At 37.7% G+C, this 12855-nt stretch overlaps 1 protein-coding gene across 1 annotated transcript in view; it reads right to left on the bottom strand.

The window, feature by feature from the left end:
- Positions 1 to 216: 216 nt before the first annotated feature.
- THADA (THADA armadillo repeat containing) overlaps positions 217 to 12855 on the bottom strand; it is a 3943996-nt gene continuing 3931357 nt past the window's right edge. The window contains exon 38 of the mRNA XM_044073699.1: positions 217 to 764. Coding sequence (XP_043929634.1) covers positions 438 to 764 — 327 coding nt within the window. The 3' untranslated portion in view covers positions 217 to 437. The remainder of the gene's footprint in view (positions 765 to 12855) is intronic.

Below are 12855 nucleotides of genomic sequence, written 5' to 3'. Positions count from 1 at the left end.
GAAATGCCATTCAACTGCCATATTGCAAATGTCTACTACACCCCAGTCATGGGATGCTTTCACTGTAAAAGTAGAATATGAAAGTATCGATACTGGACTGTATATAACACATCACACATACAGTACATTTAATAGCTTGTGCCATATTCATGAAACATGAACAGATAATTTCAAGCTTTACACTGCCAATTAAGTACCAGCATTAAAAACACAAGGTTTGTATAAAAACATACATCTTATTTTATTCAAAATTCCAGCTTTCCAAAATACCACAATGAAGTATTTAAAAATGAAAAGTGGTTACCACATTATAAATTACAAAAAAGAAAACAAATGCCCCATATCAGACAACTGTATAAGTTTACCTAAAGGATGTTGGTGAAAATGTTTGTTTAATAGTTGAAAAGTAGCACAGGAGTGTCTTTTCTGTGTGGTTTTCAACAACAGTCCACAGACATTTGCTCTTTTAGGCAGTTTAATACACTTTGCGCAACAGTAATCCTTTCCCGTTCTATACACAGCCTCATGTATTCTAAAGTTTTACAAAACTGTGGAACAGGAGGTAATGCTAAAAGAAGCTTATCAACATGCTGTGCTCGAAATGATGCCACATCTGTCAACTGGACAAATTCTGCCTTCTGAAAGGATGGAAAAGAAGCCTCAGAGATGAAGTGGACAAGATGCTTTTTGAGGAGTCGTATATAAGCAATCTTCTCTGCCCACAGATTTACTTCTCCCTTTTCAAAAAGGCTTTCATCCTCCACCTACAAAAATATGGAACAATGTAAAACCGATGCATTCAAATACATTATTTTAGAAGTCTACCAAGCCTAGCACTCAGTCAACCAAAGAATAAATTCTAGATGCTAAGTGCAGACGAATAATCATGCAAAATATTTAACATGCATGTCTTAGTTGCAAAAATTACATGACTAAGTTACCTGAAACGCACCAAGAATTCAGATAGCCTGGTACTCCAGCAGCAACCACACTGCTGTTTATGACCCAGGTGAAGCAACAGGCTATATTTAGCACAGAAGGTAAAATGGACAGAATCTCAAGAACATTGTAAGAAAGCATGTCACCTCTTCCAATCACTGTTAATGGCGACAACTGTTAAGAGTTTGGCACAATATGTAAGCTACATCACAGAACTATAAACTGTTAGCTTGTAAATACATAAATGTGTTAACACAAAAAAGTACAGAACAGAGCTTTAGGAACAGCAATTACACACCTCTTAGCACACCTCTGTCAAATCTTATTACCATATTTTACAAACCTGTCAGAAAAACAATGCCGAAGGACAGAAGTTATCAATGTATAATTGACACTGTATTAAACTTAGTAAATATTAACCCTTAAAGAATTTGTATAACTACAGGTATTTGGTTATGTAGATTGCATTTCATATCTTGTAACGATGTAAATTTATTAAGTTGTCAAATATCTACACCATTTCCTGTATCACTGCTATATTGTTCCCTCAGTGCCTGAGCCATGGCTGAAAGGAGTCATCAGATCTATCTACCTGCCAGGTTAAGAAATCAATAAAGACAGACAGACAGACAGATAGATAGATAGACAGACAGTTTTACACCATGGTGGATGCTTGCTGTAACTAATAGGAACATTTCTAAAGGACGCACTGTTTGACATATGAAGTTCAGTGTAAGGGCTTTTTTTCCAACCAGGAAATCTCACCATGGGTGGGGAACCATTAATTATTTGAAGGCGGATGTGCTTTTATGGGGACTGGATAACTTGACTTTATAAGATAAAAAGATTAAAAAATGTGAACATCAACTAAACTTTGAAATCTCTTTATTCTAAATGCTACTTTGTGAAACCCATTCTAACTGTACCCCACTCAACTGTTGTTCACTCAGAATGTGTATAAAGTTAATGCAGCTTTACATGTGATGTACAGCTAGGAAAATAACAAATCTGCGTTTCAAGCAAACACTGTAAAAATAAAAAGAGTTGCAGCTAGCTATACAGAAAAGGAAGGTGCCTGACGTGAGACAACTTCTTCAGCCTGGATGAAAAACCATCATTAAAGGTTTTAATGAAGTACTATCTTACAATAAGTATGGACACTACTTAAGTACAAACTTTTTTAATAAGAACATTTTTATTAATTTAACATATTTACAATATATAAACAGAAAGGAAGGAATTCAGCATCACATATTGTTATACAGTGACAGGAATACATTGCATCATCAAGGTAATCTTATTCAATTAACACATTAAGAGTCTTGGCATTTCAGTAGCAACATTTCAAGGTTACCCCAACCACTAAAAGTCTTAGTATGATTTATAGATCTTTCACTTCTTTTTCAGTTTTACATAGTACTGCTGTTAAATTTCAAAATTATTTGAACTTAGGAAATGAGTTTGATTTCTAATTTTTGCAATAATTTTCTAGCAACTACCAAGATAGCCCAAAACATTTTTGTAGTTTGGCCTTTATACATACAGGATGTGGAACATTCATTAGTATTTCTTTTTATTTTTTAAACAAGGAACATCTTTATAAAATTATCATGTACGACATAGGCAATCATACATTCACATAAATTAAAACAAACCATACTGACATCATTTTAATTGTAAAAATACTCTTTTCTAAACATCCCAATTCCAGTTGTTTTCTCTCTGTTATTATATTCACTACTTCTAGTAAAGATGGTTTAGACTTTGATTTCCATTGTCTAGTAATTGTTTTTAGCAGCCACCATAATTAGACTCAGGAAGGCCTTACTATGTCTAAGTAATTCTGACTCTTATCACAGCTCAAAAAATCATTTCCTTAGTTACATCAGTTTGCTCACCTAGTATCTCTGACAGAGCAGTCTGCAGTGAATCTTTAAAGTCTGCCAATCATTATACTCCCAGAAAATATGTTCCCAGTTACCTCTTTCTTCCCCATCACACCTCCAACATTTGCTGTCTACCTGAGGAAAATTATTTTGAAGTCTGCTTGGGGTATAAAAATACATATGCAAACAGTTCCAAGCAAAAATCCTAAGTCTTGTAGACTTTGTTCCATATTTCGGAGACATACATACATCCTCCATTATTTATTTGTGAAGTGCTTATCCAGTCTCTCTTCCCAATCCTTACTAACCTCCTCTGATTGATTTTTATAGTTACTGTGCAATATTTTGTATGTTCTACTAATTATTCCTTTTTAACAGCAGTTTCTGTTCTAGATTCTATTAAAACTCTACCAGTGCTGGTCTTTCACTTAGGATCCCCCTAATTATTTCTCTCTGCCTACACTCTGATATCAATCCTTGATAGGGAAGGCAATCTCTATCCCGCAGTCCAAATAAATGATTAGCCTCTTTCCATTCTGTTACCTTCCCTCTCTAATTATTTGCTCCCGATCCCTTGTTTTTTTTAACTAATTTTCTCCAACAAATTCCAGTCCTCTCTTGTCTAGTGTCTGTATTCTTAACTGCAGTCATCCTTTCTCCATTCCCTTGTTGGCTTATTTCTTAGAATACTTTCTGCTACTTTATGAATATAATACTCGTCATTGATGTCATTATTCTCCTTAAGGATCTGCATCCAAAATCCCAGGTTCTCCTTGTTTTTTGAGCTTCCCCCATTTCATCATCTCTTTCAACTTTGAATTACAGGTTTCTGCTCGTGCTATGTATAGGAACCTTAACTGTGTAGCTCTGAAATACCCCCTTCAAACTGGGTAATCCCAAACCGCCTTGTTTAATTGGAAGAATCCGCTTATCCCACTTTAATCTTGCCATCTTCCCCACACAGATAAAATCATTCAGCTCTTTATTGTTATCCACAATTTCTCCTCTAGTTGAGAAACATATGCCGGACCTGTGTATACAACTAAAGGGACTAAAATATTTGAACTGATTCTATCTTGTTATCCAGATCCATCTAACACAGCTTCCAATTTCTCAGTTTTTGCATTCTCTTTTGTTTAGTCTCTTCCCACATATCCTTAGCTGTCACACCAGAATCCTTTTTAATTCTTACTCCTAAGTACTTAATTTTATCATGTCTCCATAAATATGGATATTGCTGAACCAATTTGTGTGCGGGTACATAATTTGCAGCTATTGCCTTTGTTTTAGCTTCATTAATTTTGCATCCCAAAAAGATTTGAAACTGCCTCAAAATGTTCCAGAACACTGAAATGTATTTCTCTGGTTTTATCAGGTATAAAATAATCATTTGCAAATCCAGACAGCTTTTCTTGACTACCATACCAATTATATCCTTGAAAATCTGAGTGTCACATTTTCTTGGGCAATGGCTCTAAATATAGTGCAAATAACAAAGAAAGAGGACACCCCTGCTTGGTTAATCTACTCAAATAGAAATTATCAGATGAAATCACCCACTTTAATTTCTGACTCCAATCCCTCACATATTCTCTGTGATGACCCACTACTGCCAGCCAGTAATCAAGGAGCCTCAATCCTCACGATTGGCAACAGTGGGGGCCATTCACTGGGAGGTTAACAAGTACACACACAGTATTTCCATATGCAGCTGTCTACATCAAGTGCAATTTCCCTTAAGAGCACACAGAGACCACAGTTAGTCTGGGGCAGGTTTCTCCCTCTTCCTTCAGATCCCCAATAAGACTCCCCACTGGCACAGCTATAGAGTTGAGATCTTAGTTGAGTGACCAAGCCAAGATCTCCAGCACCCTTTCTGTCCAACCAGTACTTCGTGTCCCTGCCGAGTAGCTGACACATACACACACTGAGATTTGATTTACACAAACACACACACACACACACACCTGGGAAAGGCTGGCACAGGTTTACTAGCTATAGCCCCTTCTACCCAGACTATAAGGCAGTTTTCACTGCCACCAGTCATTCCTGACAGCTACCTTAAGGCTCTTCCAAGGGTACCCAATATACTGAGTGATATTAATATTAATACAAATGGTAGTTTGACGAAGCACAAGGCTATTAGGAGTGGCCCACATGCTATCACCAAATAAATATACAAGTACTCTCAAAACTTAAATATCTCTATGCAGATAAGCCACAGTGAAATGTTTAAATATATTTAATAATAAATAATAAAAGAACAAGAAAATACTAAACATATATTCACAGTGACATCAGAGTTCAAAACCACAGTAAATATTTAAAATAACATTGCAGTACAGGCTCACACAAATAAAGAAAAATGTCTAAACTAAGCTTCATTATTTTCCTGACTGAATCTAAGAGAATTATACTATTCCCTAATAACTTACTATTAGAGCAAGGTAGATAACGTGGTGAATGATTCTTCTTGTCAGGTCCAAGACTCACTCAAAGACTTCTCAAAATAATATCTAAAATATTACTGCTGAGCTAGCTTGGAGAATGACATCACTTCTTGTCATCTGACTCCTAGCTCCCAGGTAAAACCCCCATTGCTGAAGCTGGCAGTATTTAGCATCTACCTGTAAAAATACTCATACAAGGGCTTTTGCTCAGATCTTTGGCAGATGCTGGCAGTCATAAAACAACTGCATTCCTTCATGCTTCCAAAGCAGCAATTAGTTCAACCCGAAGACAATACAAAAGCTTTCTAGTACAGACTTTGTGTCTCTAACAGCATTGAAACATCTTTATGACGTAGCCTATAAAGTAATTTAATTTCAATTATTTTTCTAAAGTTTACTGGACTGAGGATAACCTCCTGTATTCCAGTTTCCACCGTTAAATATATACATTTAAACAATTACAACAGTGCATGTACATTTCTGCTCTCGTCTAGCATGGCACAATATGGATGCATTTTAAACACAGCACTTTAAAAAAACCTTTTCAACACAAACACCTTTAAAGAGCAGTTTGATATACACATGGCATACAGTTCTAAAACATTTGTAACACAAGCATCTTATATAAATTAGTTTGATATTCACAAATGACATATAATGATTTACAAAATCCAGCTAGCTGTGCTGGTGGCAGTACCTCATTTCATCACACTTCTTCCCTCCTTCGAAGACTCATGCTAGTTTTTCAAGTGACCCTTGAGAAAGGCTGCTTAAGAGGGGTAAGCCTATCTGGCAATCCATCACCCCATACCCTGTCTTGACAGATCATTTGCACTGGCATTGCTAACCCCACTATGGTGCTGCACTACCATATCATATGCCTGCAACCTTAGGCTCCACCTACTACCACCCAAGCTGAGTTGATATACTCTACAGCATTTTAAAATGATCACACAGTAACACAAAAATGCTCTTGATTATTAAAAGCAAAGGGATGTCAGAAGCAATACCAAAAAAAAAATAAATATATATCTAAATATCAAAATGAAAGATACTCTTTTGAAATAACCCCATCTAACAGCACAAACATTGAAACTGTAACCCAAACAAAAATGTCTGGGTATCCTAATTGACAATACCTTCATATCTGACCAGCACATATTACAAGCCATTAAAAGACACACCAGAAACATGGGTCTCTCTATACAACCAAACTACCTGACAGATGATGCAAGGTTAACACTACCATCAAGACAAACACTAGCATCTATGTACCTACCATCTTCCATTCCTACTATATGCCTCACCTATTCTTACTAATGTAAATGCTACACAAAATAAATGATATGACTGTAGGATACTGGAATGAACTGGAAGTAACAGGAAGAAACTGGAATAAGACTGGAATGAATGGCTTAACCTGTTAGTTGCCCAGAACTGTGCTGAACAAGTGCCAGTATCTACTTTATGGACTAAGCCTCCTTGTATCTTTCACAATAAAGTGTGGAAATACTGTAGTTTGGTTAAGAATGCTTTATTGTATACACTTGGCAGTAGACGTAAAAAATATTCAAATATTGTTTCCAGTAAAAGTGCTAATAAACTGAAACAAACCTCTGCACTCATATTCCTCATATTTCTTTCCACCTGAATAATATAATTAATATTCTGAAATGCTGGATATTTGAACTGACTTCTGCACTCACACCCAAGTGTCTGTACTGCCTTTTCAGGAATGCACTGCCATGACGTTCTGCACATCAGTTCAAACAAACTGTATATGAAGTATTTCCTAATAATATCAAAACCCTGTAAGTGTCTACACACCTCTGTAACCTTGGTTCCCAAGCCTTGTAGCATACAAACAAAATGTGTTTGTACTCAAATGTACAGCACATTCTCTTCTTATCAGTACTCTTTACTGAAAGTTATTTTCATTGATTAAAAGTGCATTCACTGAAACTGTATGCAGACTGTGAAGCCTGTTTTAATATGGCTGCATTTCTAGACTTATGCAAAGAGAATAAATGATACCTGATCTAGCACTAAACTCACTCTCTTCCATCTGCTCTATATGCATCACCTATTCTTACAAACCTAAATGCTACACTTAAAGCTACCATCTTCCATCCATACTATATGCCTCATATATTCTTACAAAGCTAAATGCTGCACTTAAAGCTACATTCTCCATCTGCTACAATAAAGTAAACAGATTTGCTGCCATCCTTAAGTATAGGACTCATCATTGCAGACCTCTGAAACAACTAAACTGGCTCGAGCAACCTATTTAAAATACTCACAGCTTATTACTACACACAATTTATACATGTACCAGGAACATGTTCAACACTAAAAGATACCTTGTATGCAGCACTACTCTTCTAGTAGAGAACTTCACTCAGCCAATAAACTCTATTTATAACAGAGTTTAATAACAAAGTGGGCGACTCACTATATTCCCATTAGGTATCTAAACTCTTGAAACTCCATCTCAACACTCCAAAAACAGACCATGAAACTTTCCACCTTCAAACATTGAATAAAAACATTTAAATCACACATCATGCACATGCTCCTCACCCGAGTAACTTCAGTTTCCTTTGTCAGCCAATAACCCTTATCCGTTTATGACATATATCTCCCTTTCTACACAACAAACCTTTTGATCTTAATCCCCACTTTACATTTCAATTTCTTTCTGACCATTCCACTTTATCCATCTCCTTCAAATATTCTCCATTACTATCCTCAAACCAGGTTCTATGTCAGTAAGTACCCTAGCATTCTTATTCCCACTACCCTTGACTCGTTAGATAAAGAATGTATCTCTCCTCCTTCTAACTTCATCTACTTAGCTACCTACTAATGTTTCACACTCCTTACCTCAACTACATTTATGCCTAATATCTACACTGTAACCATCCTCACCTTGTCTTATAAGTCACATCTAATGTCTGATTGCCACATATATTGCACATGAACTGTTTGCATACTAAATGTTTTACACTTGAAATTTAATATCATGTACAATGTCACTACACAAGCATCTGTTTTATATTTGTATAGTGTCACTACAGAACAGTTCTATATGTCTTAAGGACTATGTAATGCATCTTTAAAAATTTGTTTAGTCATGATTATCTTAAATGCATCAGATAGTGCTTTTCTCCCTACTCCTCCAGTGAAAATGGGTTTTGACAAGTTTGACTTTCATGGTCAACAAAGGCAAATAGAGAGATGAAGCTTGAAGAAACAACATCCAGCACTATGCTCAAGATACAGTACTTTCACAATTAGTGTTAGAAGTGCCAGCAAATCAATGAAACTGATCTTTGCCAAAGGTAAACGGTGACAGTCCTGTCTAACAAATTATGATTGTGGGGAAATATCCACATAATTTCATAATGGATGCGAGAAAGTAACACACAGCATTTTGCTCTTGAATGTCAATTACATTGCTTTTACAAATACTGTTAGAACTACTAGCAAAAAAATTACTTTACTTGAGAAGACAAGAGACATTATTGTTTTGCAGTTAATGCATGACTACTGGGAAGTAAAATAAAATACTCTGTTTATCACCGAAAACATGTATAATGCTTTCACAGGGAACCTACTAGAGTAGACTCTACATAGAAGGGACTTCAGCCAAGAATCAAACAAGAACATTTTGCTCTGAAGCAACAGTGCTATATTCACTGCACCACTGTGCTGCTCTTAAACAGTACAGTCTTGATTAAAAAATGACACTGTTTTCCCAAGTCTGTACGAAGTACTAGCAAACAGCAGAACGGGTTTTGCATAAGTCGAAGAAAAAAACTGACCACAGGGAAGCAGTGCAGACCGCACTGTTTTTGATTAATAATGAAAATTGCTTTTACTTTCACTTTGACACACAAGTGGTGATAAAAAGCAGGGCAGTTTAAAAAAAATGATTGCACAGCAGCGACAGTCTACTGGTAGATGTATAAAAATCTACAATAGTAAGATAACATTTCCTGCCACTTTTTCATCTGTATTTACTGTTTTACTGCATTAATTTGTGCCTTTTTGATTGTTTTTACTGTTTGCACATCCTTATTACATGTTTTGCACTAAAATATTGTTTAGTTAGCATAGATTAGATCCAGACTTGCTGAATCTAGCCTGTTTTTCATACACTTGAACTCAAATCAAGCCATCTTACATTAATTGGGCTCCACTGCACCCTTGTGGCAGAAGAGTATGAATATAGGCTTGTCTGAGCCAGGACTTGCTGGAGGAAGGATCAATGTGTGGTTCCCTATTGGCAGACTAGTTTAAAACTGTTAATTTTGTATGTATATAAGCCTCATGTTTGCATGGTTTCTGGCTCAATTAACTGGAGCTGCTCTGCATTTGGTGTCCTTTGCCAGAGGTCCAGAGTGTTTCTGCTTGAATCCAAACCATTCAATGCTAAAAACAAAAAAATAGGGTTATTTTGAGTTTGATATGCACTTTTTCATCTGTATTTTGCTGTTTTACTGCATTAATTTGTACCTTTTTGACTGCTTTTACTGTTTGCAGCTGCTTATTACCTGTACTTGTTTTGCACTGAAATATTGCGTAGTTAGCACAGACTAGATCCAGACTTGCTGAATCTAGCCTGTTTTTCATACACTTCAACTCAAATCCAGCCATCTTACAATAAGAAGGGTTCCCCTGTACTCTTGTGGCAGGATACATACTTGTCTGAGTTGGGGACTACTGGAGGAAGGCTCATTGTGTGATTTCCTATTAACAGATTAGTTTAACACTGTTTAAGTTCGACTGTATATAAGCCTCATGTTTGCGTATACTGCATGCACCACAATGGGGGTTAGCGGTACCGTGTATAGACACAAAGACCTAGAAACTGTTTTTTCCCTAGACAGCAGTCAGTGAAACCCTCCCAGGCTCCTTGCTGCTCTGAGGTCAATGCAGCTGCACACTGAACAGCATCTCTCCACTTTCCATCCCTGATTAGCGGTACCGTGTATAGACACAAAGACCTAGAAACTGTTTTTTCCCTAGACAGCAGTCAGTGAAACCCTCCCAGGTTCCTTGCTGCTCTGAGGTCAATGCAGCTGCACAATGAACAGCATCGCCCCACTTTCCATCCCTGATCTTCTATAGAATAATTCCCCTTGTTAATCTCAGAACAATAGCTGATTTAATTTGCCCTCTCAGCAATTAGTACTTAAGAATTACCTGCTACTATAGACAGTCAGTTTCCCAACATCTCTCCAGACAGCCTGATTGACATGGGCATACTGAGGCAGTGTAGCAATTGCTCCTAAAGCAAACAAGTACAGTATATGAGAGTTGCAACTATACCATGAAACTAAATTTAGTCCTCTCACTTAACAATAAATAAGACATCAAATGGCTTGTCAGCACACACACCTCTCCACTCACACAAGATAAGGTCAAGACACTAAGAGCCTACCAAAAGACCAGAGACCGCCCAGGAGCAAACAACCTACACATACTGGTACACAAACAGAATCCACCACTGCACATAACACACATATCAGTGTTTCAACAATTAAGGCCCTAAGGCAAAACACATCAAAACCTGATGTCCTAGTCATAGGCGACTTAATAGTGAGACCCACAGATGTCCCCCTCACCAGGTTGGACAGGGAGAAGGTCACGGTCAGCTGCCTGTCAGATGCCAGGATCTGTCAAATCATGCACAAACTCAAGTCACTCAGCAACAATTACCATTATGACTTTGTCATAGTACATACTGGAGTGAATGACTTGAGACATATCTCTCTGGACTATATGGACAGAGACATGACTGAACTATCAGATTATGTGTCCCAGGCAAGTATGTCCATAGCCCTAAGCAGCATTCTACCTTCACCTAGGAAGATGCCACAATACAGACAAAAAATGACTGATTTCAACAATTGGTTTAGCTTCTGGTGTCACTCTAGGGGAATCCAGTATCTGACAGCATGGGAAGATGTGCTCAACAGACTACGCTGCTTTGCCAGATATGGCCTTCACCTGTCTCTTGAAGGCTTTCGGACACACTGGTAAAGATGCCTGCCTTCCCACAGTGCCTTTTTTAGGCAATGTAAAAACAACAAACTTCTTATGTAAAGAAATCCAATAGAGACAAACTCAAAGTTATGCTGCTTAATGCTAAGAACCTAAACAGTAAACTGCACAACCTGGAAGCACTCCTCAAATTGGAAGATGCTGATGTCTGTGCAGCCACTGAGACTTGGTTCAAGGCCGTAGAAAGCACCCCGTCCATACAAGGCTACAATGCCTTTCACATGTTCAGACTTCAAAATGGGTGTGAAAGAACCAAAAGGTGGAGGTGTATCCATCTTCATTAAATCCAAATGCACCTTGAGACTGGTAAAACAATATGACACTATTGAGCTACTCCAGGTCCAAATAACAATAGGCAAAATACCCTACCACATTATCGCAAGCTAAATGTCCCCCACCATGAACCAGGAGAAGTATACCGCCTAGCCGGACTTGCTAGAATTTGTCAGTATACAGTCAAACACCTTGGTCATGGGATATTTCAACTATTCTACCATCAACTGAGCACAAACATGACTGCTCTGAGGTTCCTGGATTTTGTTAATTCAAATGCCCTGGAACAGTTGGCTTGCACCCCACAAGGGGTTCAAATCTCCTACACCTAGTGCTCACCAACAAGGGGTGTCATTGTACCTGCGTGCTGCCCTCCCTGGTAAGGTCAGACCATAAATCAGTCTCACTTGAAGTAAAGATCAGACCTGACACCCCCACAGGAGCAAAGAAAATGAAAAAAGCAAAGCAAACTATAGCCTAACTAAGTGATGGTATAAAAAGTTTTAAAGCCCCTGCTAACACAGCCAGCATTTTTTTCCTATGCAGCAGAGTACATAAATGCCCTATAAAGCTACTTAAACAAATGTACTGACTCAGCTTTACCTGACATGACTAAAACCACGTCCTCCCAAAAAACAAGTCATCCTGTTGGACTAAGTATAAATAAATTATATAGCAAAAGAAAGAAACTGATATCTAAGAACAGGAGGGAACTAACTCAACTGAGGAAGAATACCCTCCACAGCTTGAACAAGCAAATCAGATATGCTGTAAAGTCTTCTAAGGCTAGTTACGAGACTAAATTAGCATCCCTAGCTAAAAACAACCATAAGGCATTCTTTAGGTATGTCTGAAACCTAAAAGGAAATGTCCAGCTGTGTGCCAAATGTATAATGGACTGTACTACTCACATTGAACCACAGGAAATTGCCAACCTGCTAGCTGACAGATTTGGCAATAACTTCACCCACCATCACCACCAGCCATACTCCTAAGCATTCCTGACACCAGTTCATTACTGAATATCTCCAAAGAACAGATCATACAAGCACTCTTCAAGGCCAAAAACACTGCCTCTATGGGACCAGATAACATCCCAGGTTGCTTACTAAACAATCTAAAACAAGACCTAGCAGAACCACTTGGCACTCTCTTTAACCATAACCTGGGCACTGGCTTTGTTCCGGCAGAGTGAAGAACAGCAACAGTAATCTCCTTGTACAAAGGGGGTCCAT

Source organism: Protopterus annectens, chromosome 6.part0 (assembly GCF_019279795.1).
Source record: "Protopterus annectens isolate FY-2018-M chromosome 6.part0, PAN1.0, whole genome shotgun sequence".
In the NCBI taxonomy this organism is placed as follows: domain Eukaryota; kingdom Metazoa; phylum Chordata; order Ceratodontiformes; family Protopteridae; genus Protopterus; species Protopterus annectens.
This window is presented reverse-complemented; position numbering and strand designations above follow the sequence as displayed.